At 44.6% G+C, this 24,561-nt stretch overlaps 1 protein-coding gene across 1 annotated transcript in view; it reads right to left on the bottom strand.

Annotated features, from left to right (window-relative positions):
* The window catches only part of B3GNTL1 (UDP-GlcNAc:betaGal beta-1,3-N-acetylglucosaminyltransferase like 1), a 142,268-nt gene that overhangs the window by 57,181 nt on the left and 60,526 nt on the right, over positions 1-24,561 (bottom strand). Inside the window, exon 6 of the mRNA XM_023729156.1 lies at positions 17,472-17,567. Within this exon, the coding sequence (XP_023584924.1) occupies positions 17,472-17,567 (96 nt within the window). The remainder of the gene's footprint in view (positions 1-17,471; positions 17,568-24,561) is intronic.

Raw genomic sequence — 24,561 nt, 5'->3', positions numbered from 1 at the left:
ATATATATATGTATGTTTATTTTAAGGAAATGGCTCACACAACTGTAGAGGCTGGCATGTCCCAAGTCCATGGGTCAGGCGTTAGGCTAGAGGCTTCTCCTGACTAATGTTGCTGCAGGGCTGACAAATCAAAGATCTGCAGGTAAGACGCTGACTACTGGCTCACAGGCTGCAAAGGCTGATAAATCCCAAGATCAGCAGGCAATATGCCAGGCCACTGGCTCAAGTCCCAAGAACTGGAGGTCAGATGATGACGAGCCGGATGCAGGATCCAGAGCAAACAAAAGCCAGCGAGCTTTGCCAGAGCATCCATACGTATTGGATGCAGGCAACATCCCCAAGGAAATTCCCCTTACAAGTGACTGGATGATCACATCAGATCACATCATGGAGGTGATTATATTACAAAATGGAGGATAACTACATTATTACATAACTGCTATACCACTGAGAATCATGGCTCAGCCAAGATGACACATGACCTTAATCATCACACTGATGCAGCGAAATCAGAAGAGACTCGAATTTGCAAAACTTGGGTAATGTGGAGTGATAACTGGAACAGAAAAAATTATAGGTTGAAGCCCTGGAACGGGAGAGTGGGAAGAGGCATAGCAAGAGCCTGATGCAGGAGACTGGGTTATTGCCAGGACTGTGAAGAGTGACACACATTCAAAGCAGCAAGATCAACCACCATCTTTCAGCCTGGCACAGCTGTTTCTGAATCTGCCACTCGAGATTTGGTTGCTATGCAACACGCACACTGCCCTTGTTTTCTAAGAGGGAGATTAAGTTTCTAGCAGGGCGTCAGACTGTAACTTTTCCTGTTCCAGTTATTGTTCTGGTTGTTGTAGTTGTTAGGTGCTGTCAAGTAGGTTCCGATTCATAGCGACCTTATGTACAACAGAATGAAACACTGCCTGGTCCTGTGCCATCCTCACCATCGTTGCTGTGCTTGAGCCCATAGGTGCAGCCAGTTTGTCAATCCATCTCATCGAGGTCTTCCTCTTTTTTGCTGACCCTCTACTTTACCAAGCATGATGTCCTTCTCCAGAGACTGGAGCATTCTGTCTGTACTTCTATCAAGCTAGGTTTGTTCACTTTTCTGGCAGAAAAAAAAAAAAATTGTTGCCGTGGAGTTGATTCTGACTCCCAGCAATCCTATAGGACAGAGTACAACTGCCCCATAGCATTTCCAAGGAGCGGCTGGTGGATTCAACCTGCGACCTTTTGGTTAGCAACAGAGCTCTTAACCACGGTGCCACCAGGGCTCCATTCTTTTGGCAGTCCATGGTATATTCAATATTCTTTGCCAACATCATAATTCAAAGGCATCAATTCTATTTTGGTCTTCCTTATTCATTGCCCAGCTTTCTTTTGCATGAGGTGATTGAAAATACCATGGCTTGGGTCAGACGCACCTTACACCTCAAAGTAACATCTTTGCTTTTTTAACACTTTGAAGAGGTCTTTTGCAGTAGATTTGCCCAATGCAATACTAGTTGTTTGACTTCCTGACTGTTGCTTCCATGGGCGTTGATTGTGGATCCAAGGAAAATAGAATCCTTGACAACTTCGATCTTTTCTCCGTTTATTTTGATGTTGCTTATTGGTCTGGTTGTGAGGATTTCTGTTTTCTTTATGTTGACGTGTAATCCATACTGAAGGCTGTAGTCTTTGATCTTTTTCAGTAAATGCTTCAAGTCCTCTTCGCTCTCAGCTAGCAAGGTTGTGTCACTGTCATATCGCAGATTGTTAGTGAGTCTTCTTCCAATCCTGACACCACGTTCTTCATATAATCCTGCTTCTTGGATGTACTGTTCCAGTACACCCCATTTTACAAGTTCGGGTCTGTTCCAGTTTTGCTTTGTCGGCCATGACAGAACCCGTTTAAAGCCCTGCTTCTAAATGGTTCCCTTTTTATGTCCATGGTTGATAGAGTCAGGACACCCCTGAAAGTCACTGGCATGGTACAGTGTTAGCAGCAGTGGTGATGACTGGTGCCCACTTTGTGCCCAGGTGGTCTTCTCAATTATCTCCAGATCTTAGAACAGTCCAGAGAGAAGTAGCTTCCTTCCCACTTTGCAGATGAGAAAATGGAAGTCAGAGGTTCACAGCCCACACTCACCACTAGCAATGGAAGAACCAGAACTCTCACCAGAATCACCAACCTGACAGTTCCATCCCCATCCCAGATATCCCAGAGGTGCCAGGCTAAACACACCCAGCCCCCCGTCACATGCCCCCAGGATCTGCACGTCATCTCCTCCACCACTTAATCCAGTGATGCACAGGAAACACCTGATATGATTTTTCTTTTCCACAGGGACTGTCCTTTATAAAATTTTATAATTCCCAAAATCCAACTGCATTAGCTATAGTTACTTGTACTGTTTAAAAGCCAGGGACCAATATGACAATTTGCACACACACAGACACACAAATATTGAACCCACCAGCCAGGGACCAATATGACCAATTTGTGCGACCTACTCAAACATACCAGTCTGACCACATCATTAAAATTATTTAAGTCAAAGCACATGAAGAAGGAGAAGCAAGTTTGCTGAGTACGTTTTTGTTTTTCTGTAACGGGTGTGTGTGGCAAGTGAGGGATGGGTGGAGGTTATGCAACTTTAAAATTTCAAAGAGAAGAGTTTTCTTAAGAAATAATTTCATTGACTTCTGCCATGCAGCTTGCATGCAAGCCACAGGATGATTTCACTAGGCTCTCAATAATTCCAAATGGAAATATCCAGAACAGCAGGGTTGCAGGAGAGACAAACATGCTGGATTACAACTGTTCTATCAGCAATCTCTCTGTGACTCCGCACCTGTGGTCCCTGGATGGCAGCCTCAGCATCCTGGGCCCCAGCCCAAACCAGTGACTCAAACACAGGCCTGAGATCCCTCGGTCTGTGCACAATAAAGTCCCGCAGTGTGAGAAACACGGCTGGAGGCAACTGCGTGCCATCTTGGAAGAGGAAGAAAATAGAAGCAGAATATAGCACAGAAACCATGTCACCCATTCTGCTAAGTCTCCTTTTTCCAAAAGACTGCTGAGCCAGCCTCCCAAGAATGACACACACATAGAATATACAGAAAAGTAATTCTTATTTGAAGAGGACATAAAGACGAATGTCAAAGTGGTAAAACCCACTGCCACTGAATCATTCCAACTCATAGTGACCCTACAGGACACGCAGAACTGCCCCATAGGGTTCCTAAGGCTGTAATCTTCATGGAAGCAGACTGCCACATTTTTGTCCCGTGAAGCGGCTGGTGGGTTCAAACCACCAACCTTTCAGATAGCAGCCAAGTGCTTAATCACTGCACAACTAGGGCTCCTTCTAAGGTGGGAAAAGTCAGCAAATAATGCTGAAATGAAAGACAGCAATCTTAAGAACTTCACAGAATTTACTATAAGGAAGAGCAAAAGAAGACTGGTAAGATTTGAAATTTTTAAAATCACTAACAACTATCAAGGGGAAGAATATCATGAAGCAGATTCAGAACCAAGGAGCCTGTCGCCGCGGTGAGCTCAGGTTTTGAGCTCATGTTTTGTTCTCGGAGAGCTCATCTCTAAGCATCTCTACAAATCCATGCAGGTGACATGTGCAAGGTCGGCTGTTTCAGCAGCTGTCATCCTGCCTGGGGTCAGAGCATGTCCGCCTGTGAGATCTTAGACCCCAGGAGCCTGCCTTCAGCTGGTCGAGATTTTGGAGGGAAAGTTTTGCAGAGGCTGAATCACTGCTTACTAAGGGCATTTAGTGAGGGATGTATGCATGCGTGCACACACACAGACACACACATACACATAGACAAAGACACACAGACACAGACACAGACACACAGACACACAGCCCTGGGGCTGAAGGAGCTCAGTCTGGGGGAGAAGTGGGCAAGTAAACGAGCAAACTGTGTGGCTCTAAAGGGGGCAGAGGCCCAAAATGCCCAGGAAGGCGGCACAGGTCCAGCGAAGAGCCAAGTCTGCCCTGAAGTGGGCCTGGTCCCCCCTGGGCAGCCTGGGTGAGGAAGAGCACGGTAACCCATGGGAGCCCAGCTGAGGCCGCTTCTCCCCAGAGGGACAGCAGAGAGCTCTACGAGTATTTCAAAATGGCTACTCTCCCCTTCCCCAGCCAGAAACATGAGGGGATTTTTCTCTGATCTTTACCTTGAGAACCTGGTTGGGCTCCTGCAGGTAAAACTCAGGGGAGTGTGGGATCCCCCTGAGGCTGGGTCCCCAGAAGTCCACACAGCCCCCAGTAGTTCATCAATCATTGAGTAAGAGCTTCTGCTCCTGGTGAGCTGGGACTCTCTGTATTCACCTGTTGATCCAGTTTTCAAGGTGATGGTGGGCCTGAGACCTCAATTCTCTGGTGGATCTAAGAAAAGTTGTTGATTTTCAGTTTGCTCAGGTTTTTTCTTGTTGGAGGACTGGAGTGACAACTTCTAAGCTCTCTGCATGTCAGAGAGGAAACCAGAAGTTTGGTTCGTTGTGTTTTCACCGGTCAAGTCTGTCAGCCTGCATGAGGCACAGTAACACTGGGCAGTAGTGAGAGATGTGGCTGGAGAGACGGGCTGGACTCAGGTACAGAAGGGCCTGAGTGTATGCCAAGGACTCTGCAGGACACGCAGGCCCTCTCCGACACTGCTTCAGTTCTTGGGGAGCTGGCAAACCTGGGTCTGGCAGGCCAAGCTTGTAGGGTCCCCAGTGTAGATCGCTCAGCTTCCCTGGAGACCACAGATCCTGCTCAACTCTGCCCCTCACCAGCAGGCAATCTTGAACAAGTTACTTAGCCTCCCGAGGTCTCAAATCTCCCCATATGTAAAATGGTGATATTTTTATCCACCTCAGAGGGTTAATGTAAGAGACGGAATTAGCTCATTAATAACTTCTGTCTGAGTACTTCCTGACACATAATACACACTTACACGATATTAGCTAATGTACTTGGTTGAAAAGTACCCTCCAAAAATTCATGTTCACCAGAACCTCAGAATGTGACCTTATTTGGAAACAGGGTCTTTGTAGATGTAATTAGTTAAACTGAGATGAGGTCATACTGGATTAGGGTGGGTTGTAAATCCAATGGCTAGTGTCTTTACAGAGCCCTGGTGGCGCAGTGGTTAAGCGTTCAGTTGCTAACCAAAAGGTCAGCAGTTGGAACCCACCAGCTGCTCCTTGGAAACCCAATGGGGCAGTTTTACTCTGTCCTAAAAGGTCGCTATGAGTCAGAATTAACTTGACAGCAATGGGTTTAGTTTGTTTGTTTGTTTTTGGTGTCTTTAGATAAGAAGGCCACACGGAGACACAGAGGGAAGACAGTCATTTGAAGATGGAGGTGGAGATTTGAGTGACACATCTACAGGCCAAGGAATGTCAAAGACTGCCAGAGACCACCAGATGTTAGGGAGAGGCAAGAAAGGATTCTCCCTTAGTCTTCACCTACTGACAATCTTGATTTAGAATTTCTAGCCTCCAGAACTGTGAGAAAATAAATGTCTGTTTTATGCCATCTGGTTCATGGCAGTTTGTGATGGCAGCCCCAGGAAACAGATACAGGAGTATTAGCTTAGGTGCAGACATTCCAGGTGGGCAATTCTCACAAGACTATTGCTTAACTCAGGGATTGGCAAGCTTTTTCTATAAAGGGTGAGACTATAATGTTTCAGGTTGTATGACCCATAGGGTTTCTGTCACAAGTACTCAACTCTGCTGCTGTAATGCAAAATCAGCCATGTACAATACGTAAATCAATGGGTATGGCTGTGTGCCAATAAAACTTTATTTACAAAAAAGGCAGAATAGATATGGCCCAAGAATCTCAGTTTGCCAACTTCTGATCTAACTGGTATGGAATGGAGCTTTGGTTTCAACTTAATACTGCTTCTTCCTCACACTATATATGGAAGTAACATCAAAATGGATCAATGACCTAAATGTAAGTGCTAAAACTATAAAACTTAGAAGAAAATACAGGGGTACATCTTCATGACCTTGGATTTGGCAACGGCTTCTTTGATAATACACCAAATGCACAGCTAACAATAAAAAAAAAAAATAGGCAAATTAGACTTCATCAAAATTAAAAACTTTTGAGCATCAAAGGACTTTATCAAGAGAGTAAAAGACAACTTACAGAATGGGAACAAAATATGCAAATCATGTATCTGATGAGGGTCTAGTATCCAGAATATATAAAGAAATCTTACAACTCAACAACAAAAAGACAAAACAACCCATTTTAAAATGGGCAAAGGATTTAAATAGACGTCTCTCCAAAGAAGACATACAAATGGCCAACAAGCACAGGAAAAGGGGCTCAACATTATTAGTCATTTGGAAAATGCACATCAAAACCACAATGACATACCACTTAGCACCCACTAGGATGACTCACGATGTCCTCTGAGTGCCCGTTATTGCACCAGGCTCTGATACTGATGTCCTCAGTCACACTCATGAGGCTAAAGGCTGCTTGGACTTAGCACAAACTACCTCACCCAGCCGAGTTTTTGAGTTCTAATGACTATTCTTTCGGACTTTTTCTCTCCTCCTTTATTTACAAAAGCTATCACTTCCTCTTACAGTCCTACAGATGTAAGTAGTTCCTAATTTTCTGCTTCTAGTCTACCACCAACTGAAAAATCAGATAATCCACTTTCTTAGAACTTTGTCAAAATGAAGGAGTTCATTATGCTCGATAGCAGGACCTGTGAAGACCAGGACTCTCTGGCCCTTTGCATGCTCTGAGGACCTGGGAGTTTGCTTTTGGGCTACTGCCTGCATTATGCCACCAACAGAAAGTGCAATTTGTAAAAATAAAATCTATGTAACTAATAAAAGTTGAAAATCTATTCTGATGTGCATAGGGAGGTATGCAGAATAAGATGACAGAAAATCTGTGAACTGCAGGCCATAGTTTCTCCTGCAGTCTACCCTTAGTTCTCAGGAATGGCTCACGAAGAACTCAATCTGGTGCCAGAAAATATGGATGAATACTTTTAAGTGCTTCCTGTACTTAAAAAAAAAAAAAGAGAGAAAGAGCAAGAGAGACAAAAGTAAGGATTATGGGCTTAAAATGGGCTCTGTTTTAATGCAGAAAAGAGAAACCCTTAACTTAAAGAAAAAGTGAAGTAACTTAAAATTCTGAATGTCATTAGTTATATCTTACCAGGAAGTGATACGGGATATGGATTCTTCTTAGAGAAAAAAGGGCAAAGTTAACATGATTCATTTCCAGACTCCTGTGGTTTATTATCCTTATTTTTAAACTCTATTTTGTTGGAAGACTATCTTTTAGACAGATAACCAAATTTCCAGTATTCTGACATTTTAACACCCACACAGCAATAAGAATGAAGTCTGATGTAAAATTCAAAATCTATGGCTTCTGGATTTAATAAAGAAATAAAACACATTAATAAAAAGCTTCCTCTCTAAATAATATCCTATAGGGAAAGTTGATAAATACCGATTTTTCTAACATGTTAAACATTGCTAGTTTACATGGATCTGAACCACTGATACAGCTTTATCATACTTCCTTTTAATGATAAAACTAAACAATCCATTTCAAGATATGTAAGATTTTAACTTTCATAAATGCTAACTTATTAGAATTAGGTAAGAACCATTGAGCTATAAAGGACAAACTTTTAAGGAAGAGAAAAACTCTGAGATGTTTGAATATATAAAATTTTAATCTTTTTATATACACTAGGTGTTATGGATTGAATTATATCTCCCCCAAAAAAACAAAAAACCAAACCCATTGCCATTGAGTCGATTCCGACTCATAGTGACCCTATAGGACAGAGTAGAACTGCCCCATAGGGTTTCCAAGGAGCAGCTGGTGGATTCGAACTGCCAACCTTTTGGTTAGCAGATGAGCTCTTAACCACTGCACCACCAGGGCTCCCCCACAAGGGGTTATAAATCCTCATCTCTATGCCTGTGATTAAAATCTCATTTGTGAATGGATTGTCTTTGTTATGTTAACGAGGCAGGCTTAGTGTAAGGTGTATCTTTTGAGTCAATCTCTTTTGAGATATAAAAGAGACCAAACAAGCAAGCAGAAGAAACATGGGGTAAGACAGATCCCAAGACACATGGAGATCTCTAAGGAACCAGGAAGCAGAAGCTGAAGAGACAAGGACCGTCCTCCAAAGCCAACAGAGAAAGCCTTCCCCTGGAGGTGATCCCCTGAATTTGGACTTCTACCCTACTAGACTGTGAGAGAATAAACTTCTGTTTGTTAAAGCCATCCACTTGCGGTATTTCTGTTACAGCAGCACTAGATGACCAAGACAACTACGTAACTATAAAAATGATTAAAATTACAAATACTAACCATAGCAAAAACTGCTGAGGATGTGGAGTAACTGGAACCCTCATACACTGCTGGTGAGAATGTAAAATAATATAACCAATTTGGAAAACAGCATGGCAATTTATTAAAAACTTAAACATACATCTACCATATGACCCAACAGTCATACTCCTAGGTATTTACGCTAGAGAAATGAAAGCATTTATGTCCATTCAAAGATGCGTACACAAATGTTTATAGCAGTTTTATTTGTGATGGCCCCAAATCGGAAACAATCCAACTGTTCAGCAATGGATGAATGGATACACAAATTGTGATATATCCACACAATGGAACACTAACCTCATTGCCATGGAGTCGATTACGACTCATAGGGACCCTACAGAACAGAGTAGAACTGCCCCATAGGGTTTCCAAGGAGTGGCTGGTGGATTCGAACTGCTGACCTTTTGGTTAGTAGCCGAGCGTTTAACTACTGTGCCACCAGGGCTCCTACTTATCAGTAAAAAATCATGAGCTGTTGATACACACAACAACACAGATGAAATCTCAAAATAATTATGCTGAGGAAAGAATCCAGATAAAAAAGAATATTTACTGAATGGTTTCATTTCTATAAAATCCTAGAAATGCAAGCAGAAAACTGACCCACAGTTGCCTAGAGGTGAGCAGAAGAAGGGATTATAAAGAGGCACAAAGAAATTTTGGGGGTGATGAAAATGTTCATTATCTTAATTATAGTAATGGTTTCACAAGTATAAGTCAAAACTCATCAAATTGTGAACTTTAAATACGAGCAGCTTATCAGACATCAATTATACTTCAATAAAGCTGTAAAAAACCAAAACTGATTTGAATCTTTTTAATCCTTTCCTGACATGAAGACTGCCCACACACTGTGGCAATGGCACAGAAAAATGTTTTTAATAAAATACTGATAATTTTTTGAACTAAACATCAAACCCGCAGAACTAAATTCTAAATAATTAAGTCTCACATCAGTAGAGAGGAGCTGTTTGGGTTTTTTTTTTTTAAAGAGAGAGCAGTAAAAATATTCTAGTTTTTTTTTTCTTTACATGTAATATATTAGAATAAAAATATGAACTTGTGGTACTTCCTGCTTCTTTAGCATTTCTCTTTATCTTTTCATCAGAAGAAGTTAGGTGCCCAAAATTTCCACTCTATGTCAACTGACATGAGTTTCACTTTTTCTGTTCTTCTTAGCTCCTTTCTATTCCTTTTATTGGTTAAAGGTTTCATTTAAACAATACCAGCCCAGCTGAACGCTCAGGCACCAGAATTTGAGTAGTGCTTTGCCAGTCACTCCTATACACTCCTCTTGTTATATGAAAAGCTATCAGTTGTTCTCCTTTCCTTTTGCTCCCTAATTGAGTGCTCCCATAATTTAAAAAAAAAGAAAAAGAAAAAAAAGTAAGCATATGCCTTCTGTACCTAAAATACTTCCTTTACTTTCAGACAAGCAAACCACGCTTGGTCTTCCCTACAGCGTTAGCTCTGACCTTAATGCCCAGTGCCTGGACCGCTGCCAAGCTCTCATGGCTGCACCACCTGAGCCAGCAGCCCAACCTTGGAGGAGAAAGACTGAGGAGCTCCTGAGAATCAGCCCTGCCCACTCGCAGTGGCTAGCCTTGACCGGAGCAGCAGTCATGGCAGGATCTGGGTCAACCAATAGGCTAGATGAGTATGGTAGTTCTCTAAGGAAGGTGCTGCTTACCCAAGACTGGCCCCACCACCCACAATAGTAATCAAAAGGTTGTGTGTGAACACCCAAGGCAAGGCTGCAGGGGAAGGAGGGCTGGGCGGGCTGGGGTAGGGACCTGAGGCATCAAGGGAGCAGCTCAGCCACCTGAGGCCTCAGCATCTCCCGGTGTAAGTCAAGGGGCCACCATGAGGGCTGTGGAGTCCCTCTCAGCTTCACAAATCTGCAGAGATCTATGCTGGAGAAAACATCTGTACGTATCCTTGGCAGGGACAGAAAAGCCAACATGGGACCCGCACAGCACTGAGCAGGAGGGACCTGGAAGGGCTGAGGTCTATCCTGCCATTTAACACAACCATTTTCTGGGATGTGGATCAACAGTTCCCTGCCTCAGCCGATTCAGCTTTAGAGCTCCACAGGGTGGATGTTTACAGAAGGTCTGGTGGTGAGGACACCTTGGCTCCATTCCTATTCCAGACCTGAGAGGGCATTCTGCCATTTAGCCTCCATGTTCCACACGCCTCCTTACCAACCACCCCCAAGACACTCTCCACACTTCTCTGCCTGTCTCTGTGTCCCAGGGCCAGTGCAGGGTAGAGGAGCCCGCCGAGACATTCCCCTCGTTTGAACCCCGCCGGGGCTCGGAGCGCTGTGGGCATTGGTGTCTCTCTAGTTCCTGCAATTTCTTCTCTTTGGGATTCTTTCCTGCCGCAGGGCCAGAGGATGAAAGGACCTTGTTGGTTTGGACTTCACTCACCAGCGTTCTCACTGGTGAACTGCTGCCATCTGCCTGTGAAGTTCCAGGCCCTTGACTAGGTGTGGCAGATTAAAGATGACCACAGATTCTTAGCTACTCTCCCCACTGAGAGGTGGGAGTTCATGTAACTGCCTGTGACTCTAAGCTGGCCTGTGAGTGCTGTGACCAGGACAATGTGGTAGGAGTGATGAAAGGCAGTCCAAGGCCCAGCCATGGAAACGACCAGCGGTCCCACTTCCTTCTTTTTAGAGTCCTGAGCTGCCCTGTAAAAAGGCCCTCCCAGGGGCCACCATGCCAGTCACGTGGAGGATCTGTCTGGAGAAAGGAGACACCTAGCCAGATCCCCACGTCTGTCACCTTCAGCCATCAGAGGCGCCAGACATCATGGGGGAGACAGCCATCCCCACTGGGTACGGCTTGAATTCCTGATCCACAGAGTCATGAGAACAATAAATGGTGGTGGTTTACATCACTACATTTTGGGATGGTACAGCTCTACACTGAATTATGGACAATGGCTGGCGATTTGGCTAGATGGTCAGGTACACAGCTGGAAAGAATATGACTGGGGAATTGAACACAAGGACATCTGGGGGAGAGGCACATGAGTTAAGTCTCCAAAGGAGCAACAGATTACTAACATATCTGTGACCTCAGTGAATACTCACCCATGAGAAACCTCAGCAAAAGGAAATCTTAATAATCAAGTGGTCAAAATGGCTCGTTCCATGGACATTTTCATCCTCTTTTCTCCTGCCACTCCTGTCCTCGCTCAATGGGCTCATGAACAAAGTGGCTATGGTAGCAAGGAGGTTATGCATGGGCTCAGTGTAGAATTCTAAATCCAAAATCAGTCATGTGAGAATTTTGTAACTGCTGTTGTTGTTAGGTGCTGTCGAGTCAGTTCTGACTCACAGCAACCCTATGTACAACAGAAAAAAACACTGCCTGATCCTTCACCATCCTCACAATCGTTGCTATACTTAAGCCCACTATTGCAGCCACTGTGTCAATCCATCTTGTTGAGGGTCTTCCTCTTTTTTGCTGACACTCTACTTTACCAAGCATGATGTCCTTCTCCAGCGACTGGTCCCTCCTGATAACACGTCCAAAGTATGTGAGATGAAGTCTCACCATCCTCGCTTCTAAGGAGCATTCTGGCTGTACTTCTTCCAAGACATATTTGTTCGTTCTTTTGGCAGTCCGTGGTATATTCAATATTCTTAGCCAACACCATAATACAAAGGCATCAATTCTTCAGTCTTCCTTATTCACTGCCGAGCTTTCTGTTGCATATGTGGCAACTGAAAATACCATGACCTGGGTCAGGCGCACCTTAGTCCTCAAGGTGACATCTTTGCTTTTTAACACTTTAAAGGGGTCTTTTGCAGCAGATTTGCCTAATACAATATGTCATTTGATTTCCTGACTGCTGCTTCCAGGAGCAGTGATTGTGGATCCAAGTAAAATGAAATCGTTGACAACTTCAGTGTTTTCTTTGTTTACCATGATGTTGCTTACTGGTCCAGGAACAGATGTGTGCAGGGCCAGTGTCATGGATTGAATTGTGTCTCCCAAAAATATGTGTATCAATTTGGCTGGACCATGATTCCCAGTATTGTGAGATTGAGATAATTTTCCTATGGGTTGTAAATCCTAATCTCTGCCTGTGGTTAATGAGGCAAGGTTAGATTATGTTAAAGCGGATTAGGGTGGGATGTAACGCACTTGCTCAGGTCACATCCCTGATCCAATGCAAAGGGAGTTTCCCTGGGGTGTGGCCTGTACCACTTTTTATCTTATAGGAGATAAAAGGAAAGGGAAGCAAGCAGAGAGTGGGGACCTCATATCACCAAGAAAGCAGTGCTGGGAGCAGAGCGCATCCTTTGGACCCAAGGTTCCTCCATGGAGAAGCTCCTCAACCAGGGGAAGACTGATGACAAGGACCTTCCTCTAGAGACAACAGAGAGAGAAAGCCTTCCCCTGGAGCTGACACCGTGAATATGGACTTCTAGCCTCCCAGACTGTGAGGGAACAAACTTCTGTTTGTTAAAGTCATCCACCTGGGCTATTTCTGCTACAGCAGCACTAGATGACTAAGACAGACAGCCACGAGGAGCAAGAGTGGGAGGCGTGGGAGGCGTGGGAGCATGAGGTGGAGCACTGGGCTGGGCCCGTGTCACACTCAAACCCACTGGTCTCCTCTCCCTTTGTTAAGTAATGCAAATCAAGGATGCACCCCAGGTAGTACCCCACAGTTGCCTAGCTAATTGCCCAGCCCCCTTCTTCAAGCTGCCAGGACCCCACCCAGGACATCCCAGAATCAGTACGACTACACCTCTCAGTCCCGGGGGATTCAGGAGACACAGGTATCTTGGTAACAGCCTCAGTGAGAAAAGGGACATCATTTAAGCCAGTCACGGAGTGGGCACTTCCACGAACAGCACTTTCGAGGTGACGTGTGCCCCTAGGTACGGATAACTTTCTCCTTTTGGTTTCTCAGAAATTAGCAGAGTTTTAGCTTTTACAGTACTCTCTTTTCACTCTGCTTTGAACATGGTAAATGTCTAATCAAACATTTCAAGTAGACATACCAAATATCAAAACAAAATATGCCTACTATTCACATCACACATGTGATTTGGTTTAGACCAGAGACAAAACCACGACGTGTAGCTGAGTCACTTTATTAATTAGTTGCAGTGATTTCTGCAACCAAAATGGTTAAGAAACGGTTTAAATAAGAGACATCTTTCAGTTTATGTTAGGAAACTTCAGACTTCAATTTCCCCTGCCTTGCTAATGAAAAATACTAGTTAAGAGAAAGCTACCTTAATTATTTCTATTAAAATTAATAGCTAAGTTATCCTATTATTCCTTGACTTGAAACAAATATTCCTGGTTGAAAATGTGGCTACTCCAACAAAACAGACCTTTAAATCGTATTCTCAGTGTTCAGTCACATAGTTTCCGCATGACTCACATTTCTACCAGAAAATCAAAAACACTTTAGAAGTGTGGGCTCAGCAGCTACAGCACGAGGCGCTCGCTCTCTGCTCACTTCCCTCTCCCCACACTGGCTGGGTGAGTGTGACCAGAGGCTCTGGCCCAACGTGGCGCTGAGCCTCCCTGTCCTAGGGACTGATGCTGGGTGGTCAGCAGGGACCCACGGCGGGTCTCAGGAGAAACACTCTCACCTTGACATGGAATCTTCATTTCCCAGTTAGGAACAGAAGAGCTTTTGCTACTTCTCCACCTCTCTGCCCCTACGTGTCAGCTGGGCTCCTTTGTTAAGAAAAAGATACTAAATTTAAAAACCCACCTGTGTCCTAAGGACGTGTGTCTGTGAAGAGGCGGCACAACCCAGACCCGCTGCGCATCCACCCATGGATGGATGCAGGGAAAAACTCTGGAGCAACCGGACCATACCCTCATTTCCACACGTGTAACAAGGGCTTACACACTCCACTGCTCAGATCTACACGCCAACTAAACGATGAGATACCTGTTGCCGTCGAGTCGCTTCTGACTCATAGCAACCCGACTGACTAAGTAGAACTGCCCCATAGGGCTTCCAAGGCTGTAATCTTTATGGAAGTAGATTGCCACATCTTTCTCCCGAAGAGTGGCTAGTGGGTTCGAACTGCTGACCTTTCGGTTAGCAGCCAAGCACTTAATCACGCACCATCAGGGCTCCTTCAAACGATGAGAAGAGGTATGCAAACCTGAAACAATCTTTCCACCTCCAGTTCATATAGAATCTGATGCACCACAGTGATAACACTGTTTCTCCTTCAGATGCCTCCTGGCCTTGAGAAGAGAAGGGTTCTTAAGCTGTTGCTGAGAAACCTGACACCGTATTAATGCAGAGCAACACCACTGCACCTCCTCCAGTAGGGCCCCTTCAGGACTCCCCTCTTCGCAGACAGGCACAAGTGGGCCCGTATCATGAGAGATCTATGTCCCTGAAGGGTCCATGTCATGGGGCCCATGTCATGAACGGTCCGTGTCCCTGAGGGGTCCATGTCGTGAGGGGCCCATGTCTGTGAAAGGCCTGTGTCTATGAGGGTTCTGTGTCGTGAGAGGCCCATGTCTGTGAGGGGCCGTGTCCGTGAGAGCTCTGTGTCGTGAGGGGCCCTTGTCCATGACAGGCCCGTATCATGAGGGGACCATGTCACGAGTGGCCAACGTCCCTGAGGGGTCCATGTCATGAGGGTGTTGCATTGTGAGGGGCCTGTGTCCATGAGGGTTCCATGTCATGCAGGGCCTCTGTCTGTGAGGGGCCTGTGTCCGTGATAAGCCTGTGTCCATGACAGGCCCGTGCAGTGAGGGGTCCATGTCCGTGAGGGACCGTATCCCTGAGATCCCCATGTCCTTGAGGGGTCTGTGTCATGAGAGGCTTGTGTCCATGACAGGTGCATGTCCATGAGGGTTCCGGGTCGTGAGGGGCCTGTGTCATAAGGGGCCTATGGGGATGACTCATGTGCAGGAAATGGCTGTGTGGCTGCAGCTGGCCCCCCATGAGACAGGGCTCCTGGAGGCCACAGAGCCGCTTTGTTCCACCTAATTGTCAACATCTAGTGGGCACATCTATGAATAATTTTATAATCCCCACCGCTACTGCCACCAAAAAGAATCCTGTTGGCTCCAAGTTTCCCACGTGTAATTTGAGGTATGTTTGCAGAGGCCGTTGGACCCACACTGACTGTTCTCCTGCCTTCACTGAGGGAAGAAATGAGCCAGGTGACGGGCTGGTGGCAGTTGGAAAATACATTAGCTTCCCCAGTTCCTACCTATGAAAGGCCACTAATGAAATATTCATCTTCCCAATATACAAGAAATAAATCTATATGGAAAATGGGCTGTTTGTGAGACAGCCTGTGATGGGAAAGAATGTGGCCTGGACAAGAGAGAACTCGATGTGCTACAGACAGAATGTAGCGGGTGATGGAGAGAACATGACATGTGACGGAGAGAATGTAGCACGTGATGGACAGAATGTAGTATGTGACGGAGAGAATGTAGTGTGTGACGGAGAGAACGTGACGTGTGACGGAGAGGACGTAGCGTGTGACGGAGAGGACGTAGCGTGTGACGGAGAGAAAGTAGCGTGTGACGGAGAGAACGCAGCGTGTGACGGAGAGAACGCAGCGTGTGACGGAGAGAACGCAGCGTGTGACGGAGAGAACGCAGCGTGTGACGGAGAGGATGTAAAGTGTGATGCAGAGAATGTAGCATGTGACAGACAGAATGTAGTGTGTGATGGAAAGAACGTGACGTGTGACGGAGAGAATGTAGAGTGTGATGGAGAGAACGTGACGTGTGACGGGGAGAATGTAAAGTCCATGAAGCAGATTTTCCTGATGGGAGCAAAGCCCATCGATTCCAGTATCTAGTGGTTGGCTGGCCCAGACCTGCTACTGATGGTGAAGGGACAGAGATTTTGGATTCTCCAAAGAAACATACGAAATGGTACCACCACGAGGAAACACACCTTGGACATCGTTAAACTGACGGGCTGGTTTTGTGTCACTTTGAATTCAGTTAGCGGGACAGCTGATGCCACACTCACGAGCAACACAAATTTCAGATGCTAATTATCATTATAAATCACTGCATTTGCCGAAATTTCAGTTTTACTGCAGATCGAAATTACACTCTCAGGATTCGGAGTTTAAAAAAATCGTCTCTTTCATCACAGGACAGTGTTGCAGGAAACCCATAATGTTGTGTGCATGAGGGGGGCATCTCCCCACATTAGTATCAGAGCCAGATTCCCTGCTGCCTACAACAGGGAGGAGGATATCCTTCTATTCCTTCTAATGTGGTGGGGGGTGGGAGGAGGGTAGAGCAGAGGGGTAGACAGCAGAGGGGGGCAAGCGGGAGGGGGACTGGGGGAGAACTGGGGGGACAAGAGGCTGCACAGTAACAAGGCAGCAGACACTGCTGGTAAGGGACATGGAGGCACCAGAAGGAAACCCCCTGCTCATTCTGTGCCCACTGCCAGCCTCAGCCAAGAATTCCTAAACTCAAGGCTCAGAAGACTGGGAGGGAAGTTTTACAGGTTTATCTCACAACCACTTCTAAGCATGAAATGACAAAACCCCAAAGTCATTTTCTATTCTTGCTGTTTCGGTGAAGCAGTTAGTGTGATGGCACTCAAATTCCTATTCATTTGGTAATTGCGAGAAAGGTCAAAACAAAACAAATATGTAATTTCTACCAGTGCTTCTTATGACAGGCGTCTATCTATATCCCCATATCCCCCTCAGATTTTGACAAAAGGCAGAAAGTTCCTCCCCAGAAAACAGACACACACGACCACAGGGTCTGCCCCCAGCCCAAGCGCCCGTGGACACCCTGCAGCCACGTGGGCTCGGCACACCACAAAACCCAGACTTGGTTTTCCAGGTCCACGTGTGAGCAAGCCTGAACCACTGCATGAAGAAAACCCTAAAATACCAATTTCCACACAGGCAGCCCCGTATCTTCACACCCAAAGGCCCATGCTGGACGGTTCCCACAAACATCCAAACACGAATGGCAACACGAGGTAGGAACAGCTCCTCAGGGCTTGAGGTAGATACTGTTCCCAGAAACGCTCAAGCTGTGGTGGAGTGTACAGGGAATAAAGTTTGACAAGGAACAGAGCGAGCACCTGGGTGAGAAGTTGGTCGGCCGACATCTGGTTGATCCAGCGCGTGTACCGCTCAGTGGAGTCAGGAGGGTCTCTCCTCACCTGGCAGCCAATAATCTGTAAAACAAAGCAAAAGAGGATTTGAGAGGAAGTCGGCATGAGTACACGTGTGTACAAACATATACACACCGGGTACCGGCATAGAGGAAGCGAAATTAGCTGGGTCAGGGGAGAGCTGGGTAGACACTTTCTGGGACAAGCAGGAAAGGAGAAGGAGGGATAATCGTATTATCCACGGACAGGCAGAGGGTTGGGGACAAGCCCTGTGCTGAAGGGTCTTGGTACAGAATGGGCTAACGCTGCTCTCAGCTGGATCAAGAATGCAGCATAGGTAACGTTTCTCCTCTAACACATTCAAGTTAAACTGGTCCACACATAAGCACAATGTTTGGATTTACTTCAAAAGCATCTCCAATCACTCACTTCTTGCACCATAAGCGCCGCTGCAGCCTCTGGGGCAGCAGATGGAACAATCCCACTGGTGACACTCTCCATCAGCCTCACAAAAGCAACTGTTGTTGGGTGCTGTTGAGTAGGTTCTGACTCGTAGTGATCCCACGTACAAGAGAACGAAACCCTGCCAGGTCCTGCACCATCCTCATAATTGTTGCTATGTTTAAGCCCATTGCTGCAGCCACTGTGTCAATCCATCTTGTTGAGGGTCTTCTTCTTTTTCGCTGACCCCTCTGCCTTACCAAGCATGGTGTCCTTTCCAGGGACTGGTCCCTCCTGATAACATGTCCAAGGTACATGAGACGAAGTCTCACCATCCTCACTTCTAAGGAGCATTCTGGCTGTACTTCTTCCAAGGCAGATTTGTTCATTCTTCTGGCAGTCCATTCCGTGGTAAAAACAATAACCGCTAGATAACCAAGTCCCAGCACTAATGGCTCACAACACAGGCAGGCCTGGCCTCCTCCCACTGCCTCCCTCAGTCCCCAAAGCTCAGACCCTCCTCACTGTGGAGACCCCTCTCCACGAACCCTTCCCTGCACCACCAGACACGAACACCTCACCTCAGAAAAAGTCCCTGTGAGCCACCCTGTAAGTCCCTCTTTCCTTCCACTTCTGGCCACATCATGCGGGATCACATACACAGATCCAGCCCCCGTTTCCAGCCAGCTCCTTCCACCCTTAGTCCTTGGATCTAGCACCTACCTCCTCCCAACAATGGCATGACTGCCCTACCCCCACCCCACACACACCCAATCCAGCAACTGAACTGCCTGCTCCAGCCTCTAGAGCTCTGGCCTGCTCTGTTCCTTTCCGATCTCTATGCTTTTTATTTCCTTTTCTTGCCTTATTGCCTTGGCTAGAACTTCCAGCACTGTGTTGAATGAGTGTGGTGAGAGTGGACATCCTTGCCTTGTTCCTGATCTTAGGGGGAAAGCATTCAGTCTTTCATCATTAAGTATAATGTTAGCTCTAGTTGTTTTTTTTTTTCTTCTAGGTGTTCTTTGTCAAGTTAAGGACGTTTCCCTCTATTCCTATTTTTCTAAAAGGTTTTATCATGAATAGATATTGAATTGTGTTAAATGATTTTTCTGCATCTATTGATGTGATCGTGTGATATTTTTCTTCTTTAGCCTATTAATTTGCTGGATTACACCGACAGATTTTCAATATTGAACCAGACTTGCATTCCTGGAATAAAGCCTATTTTGTCACTGTGTATAATTATTTTTATATACTTCTGAATTCTATTTTGTTAAGGATTTTGCATGTATACTAATGATGGATACTGGTCTTTGGTTTTCTTTTTTTGGTACTGTCTTTGTCTGGTTTTGGCATAAGGGTAATATTAACTTTATAAAATGCGTTGAGTGCTACATCCCTGCTGATATTCTGTCTAGCTGTTCCATCATTTGTTGAGAGAGCAGTGTTGAAGTCTCCAACTATAACTGTGAATTTGCCCGTTTCTCATTTTGGCTATATCAGTTTCCCCTTCACACATTTTACAGCTCTGCTGCTTGGTGCACATTTAGGATTGCTATGTCTTCTTTGTGGACTGACCCTCTCTGTCTCCGGTAATTTTCTTTGCTCGAAAGTCTAATTTATCTGATATTAATATAGCCACTCCTACTTTCCTTGGATTAATGTTTGTGTGATGAATGAAATACAAGCCAAAGACTGAGAGAAGACACTTGCAAATCACATATCTGGTAAAGGATTTATCCAGAACACATAAAGAACTCCCAAAGCTCAAGAATAAGAAAACAAACAACCCAAGTTAAAAAACTTACTTGAAAAGATTTGAACAGACACTTCACAAAACAAGACACACAGATGGCAAATAAACACATGTAAATATGCTCAACATCACTAGTCATTAGGAAATGCAAACTAAAACCATAATGAGATACCACTACACACCTGTTAGAACGTTTAAATTAAGACTGATAATACCAAGTACCGATGAGAATGTGGAGTAACTGGAACTCATAGGCTGCTGGTGAGAATGAAAATGGTAAAACAGTTTGACAATCTCCTAAAATAATTAAGCATATACCTACCATACATTCTACTCCTGGGAATTTACCCAAAAGAAATGAAAGCATATATATATATACAAACAATTGTAGGTGAACACTCATAGCTTTGTTTGTAATAGGTATAAACTAGGAAAAAACCCATATGTCCATCAATAGTTGAAAAGATAAAAAAAAAAAATTGCGATATATCCATACAATGGAATACTACCCATTACCACTGCCATCGAGTCAATTCTGACTCATAGTGACCCTACAGGGCAGAGTAGAACTGCCCCACAGGGTTTCCAAGGAGTGGCTTGTGGATTCGAACTGCTGACCTTTTGGTTAACAGCTGAGCTCTTAACCACTAAGCCACCAGGGCGCCAATGGAATACTACCCAGCAATAAAAAGGAATGAACAACATGGATGGATTTTAAAATAATTATGCTGAGTAAAAGAAACCAGACAAAAGAGTACATACTGCATGATTCCATTTACATAAAATTCAGAAAATGCAAACTAATCTACAGTAAGAGCAAGCAGATCAGTGGTTGCTTGGGGATGAGAGTGGGGTGGCAGGAGGGACATGAGGAAAGAATTACAAAGAGACATGAGGAAATTTTGGTGGATGATCGTTATATTCAATAACTTGATTATGATGATGGCTTCACAGGTGTATACATATACATATACGTGTATGTATACTTACTAAACTGAACACTTCATATATTTGCTGTTGATTGTATGTCAGTTATACATCAATAAAGCCCCAAATCCCCTTTAAAAAAAAAAGAAAGGGAATTGTAGAAATGAGAAGTACAATTATTGAAACTAAGAACTCCTTAATGGATTTAGCAGAAGACTGGACAGAGCTGAAGAGAGGATTAGTAGGGTAGAAGATAGTCTCATAGAAAATATTCTAAGGAAAGTCAAGAGAGCAATAAGGATGGGAAATAGAGAAAAGAGTGTAAGAGACACACAACAATGTCTAACGTATAATAGAGTTCCAGGAAAAAGATGGCGCTCCGAGGACAGGAATAGGTATTATGAATGGGTGCCTTACTTATCCAGTGCTGCTATGACAGAAATACCACAAGTGGATGGCTTTAACAAAGAGAAATTTATTTTCTCACAGTTTAGAAAGCTAGAAGTCCATATTCAGGGTGCCAGCTCCAGGGAAAGGCTTTCTCTCTGTCGTCTCTGAGGGAAGGTCTTTGTCATCAATCTTCCCCTGGTCTAGGAGCTTCTCAGTGCAGGGACCCTGAGTCCAAAGGACGCACTCTGCTCCTGGCTCTTCTTGCCTGGTGGTAATGAGGTCCCTCTCCTCTCTGCTCAATTCTCTCTTTTATATCTCAAGAGACTGATTCAAAATACAACCTAATCCTGTAGGTTGAGTCCTGCCTCATCAACGTAACTGCCTCATTAACATCATAACCCCAAAACCCACTGCCATCAAGTCAATTCTGACTCCTAGAGACCCTATAAGACAGAGTAGAACTGTCCCATAGGGCTTCCAAGGAGCTGCTGGCGGATTCATACTGCTGACCTTTTGGTTAGCAGTCTGAGCTCTTAACCACTGTGCCACCAGGAGGTTAGGATTTATAACGCATAGGAAGATCACATCATATAACAAAATGGTGGACAATGACACAATACTGGGAATCATGGCCGAGCCAAGTTGACACATATTTTGGGGGGACACAATTCAATCCATAACAATGGGGCAGAAAGCAGTATTTGAAGAATTTTCCAAGAAAGGTAAAGACATCAAGAAATGCTATGCGAGGTGGGGCCGAGATGGCGGAGTAGTCAGATGCTTCCTGTGGTCCTTCTTACAAGAAAGACCCCAAAAAACAAGTGAATCGATTATATACGACAATCTAGGAGCCGTGAACATCAAAGGCAGAGTTGAGGAATCGGACTGAGTGGCAAGGGAAGGGAGAGACGTTACAGAAGCAGCAAGGAGTTGCCAGACCTGACCCGACAGGAACCGGTACCCCGCAGCCAGCACACACAGTGAGGCAAGCAGTGGTGCTCAGGACTCGTTTTCCACATCAGGAGAGACCAAGCGGCGGAGAGTCTACTCAAGCCTCCAGAACCAGTGAAAAGCAGTGCTCAATCGGCAAAAGCAGTACATGTACCTAACCTACTGCAAGGATCAAAAAACACCCCTTTGAGAAAAATCTCTCCCATTTACCTGCCCCCTTCCTGCTTTGCACCTGGTCCCGGGCCACCTTCAGCCATTGCCCCATCCCCTGGGCAAGAAGTAAGGACCCGTCAAACGCCCTGAGCCATTCTCCCAGCACTGGAGAGGGAAAAAATTAACAAACAGGAATAAATCTGCCAGCTTTCCTAAACCGGGAACTCAGGGTAGGCGCAGCTCCTTTTCCTCGGCACAGGCATAAGGGGTCGACGGACTTTGAATGCCTTTCACCCCTGCATAGACCTGTGTGGGCCCATTTCAACAACATAAGTTCTCATTAGCACAGTACAACAGGGTATATACCTGAAGCCTAACTTCACTGTATCAGCTATATGGTGGAATGGCAGGTTTGTGACATTTGACATCGCTCTGCCCATTAAGCAGGATCCTCACCTACCCACATCAGGGGCCTGAGGACCGGTGGCTCCACCCACGCCACCTAGCCAAACGCAACAGGGGTCCAAGAATAGGGGGTGCAGCCCAGTCCTTACAACCAACAGCACTGGGTGCCCATAGTCCAGCTGCAAAACCCACCCACCTATGCACTTCTAGGGAACAGGGACATGCTTTCCTCCCAGACACACAGGGGCAGCAGTTACCCCCCTGCCTTGCTCAGCACGTGACCCCCCTACTGCAGCCAGATACCTGTGCTTACACCAATCACCTCTGCCATTCTACGATTGTAAGTGAGAGCCCACACCACGCACTTGGTGACCGACTACCTGGACACCTGAGTTGAATCCATACAAGAAAAGTAAATGAACTCCTGGGCTCACATACCTAGTAACAGATCTAACCACCTGGTGAAAGGATGTTAGAGCTTCAAAGGCACCAATAATCAAACTAGATCACATGACCAGCCTATTTGGGCATATTAAAACAAAACAAAACAAGAAGCTAGGACACAGTAAGCAAACGTAAAATAAATAAATATAATAATTTATTGATGGCTCAGAGACAACAGTCAATATCAAATCACATAAAGAGGCATACCAAGATGGCTTCAGCAAGCTCCCAAAACACAGAATCAAGAAATTTTCTAGAGTAAGAGAACTTCTTGGACTTACTGGAGGTAGAATACAAAAGATTAATACACAGAACTCTTCAAGAGATCATGAAGGAGATCAGACAAAACACAGAACAAGCCAAGGAACACACAGATAAAGCAACAGAGGAACTTAAGAAGATTACAGAGGGGCACAATGACAAATTGAACAGGCTGCAAGAATCCATTGAGACAGCAAACAGAAATCCAGAGGATTAACAATAAAATTTCAGAATTAAACAATACAAAAGAAAGTCATAGGAGCAGAACTGAGACAAGTCAGAATTAGTGACATTGAAGATAAAGCACTAGACACCAACTTACTTGAGGAAAAATCAGATAAAAGAATTTAAAAAAGTGAAGAAACCCTAAGAATTATGTGGGACTCTATCAAGAGGAATAACCTACGAGTGACTGGAGTACTAGAATGGGGAATAACAGAAAATACATAGAGAATTGTTGAAGATTTGTTGTCAGAAAACTTCCCTGATATCATGAAAGATGAGAGGGTATCTACCCAAGATGCTCACTGAATCCCACAAAAGGTAGATCCCAAAAGAAAATCACCAACACATATCATAATCAAACTTGCAAAAGCTAAGATAAAGAGAGAATTTTAAGAGTGGCTAGATATAAACGAAAAGTCATCTACAAAGGAGAGTCAATAAGACTAAGCTCAGACTACTCAGCAGAAACCATGCAGACAAGAAGGCAATGGGATGACATACATAAAGCCTTGAAGGAAAAAAACTGCCAACCAAGAATCATATATCCAGCAAAACTGTCTTTGGAATATAATGGCGAAATTAGGACATTTCCAGATAAAAAGAAGTTTAGGGAATTTGCAAAAACCAAACGAAAATTACAAGAAATACTAAAGGGAGTCCTCTGGTTAGAAACCCAGTATCAGATAACAACCCAAGACTAAAACACAGGACAGAGCAACCAGGTATCAACCCAGATAGGGAAGTCACAAAAATAAATCAAAGCTAAAACACTGAAAATAGGGAAACAGAGACATCAATATGTAACAGATGACAACATTAACACAAAAAAGAGGGACTAAAAAATGTAGTCATAGATCTTTCATATGAAGAAGACAAGGCGATATAAAGAAATAAAAGACTGGTTTCAATTTAGAAAAACAGGGGTAAATATTAAAGCAACCACAAAGGAAACTAACAATCCTACACATCAAAATAAAAAACAAGAAAAACATAAAGACTCAGCAAATACAAAGTCAACAACAATGAAAAAGATGAAAAGAAAATACATAAAGAAAAATGACTCAGCACAGAAAATTAAGTGGAACAAAGAAACTGTCAACAACA

Source organism: Trichechus manatus, unplaced genomic scaffold (genome assembly GCF_000243295.1).
Source record: "Trichechus manatus latirostris isolate Lorelei unplaced genomic scaffold, TriManLat1.0 scaffold00028, whole genome shotgun sequence".
In the NCBI taxonomy this organism is placed as follows: domain Eukaryota; kingdom Metazoa; phylum Chordata; class Mammalia; order Sirenia; family Trichechidae; genus Trichechus; species Trichechus manatus.
This window is presented reverse-complemented; position numbering and strand designations above follow the sequence as displayed.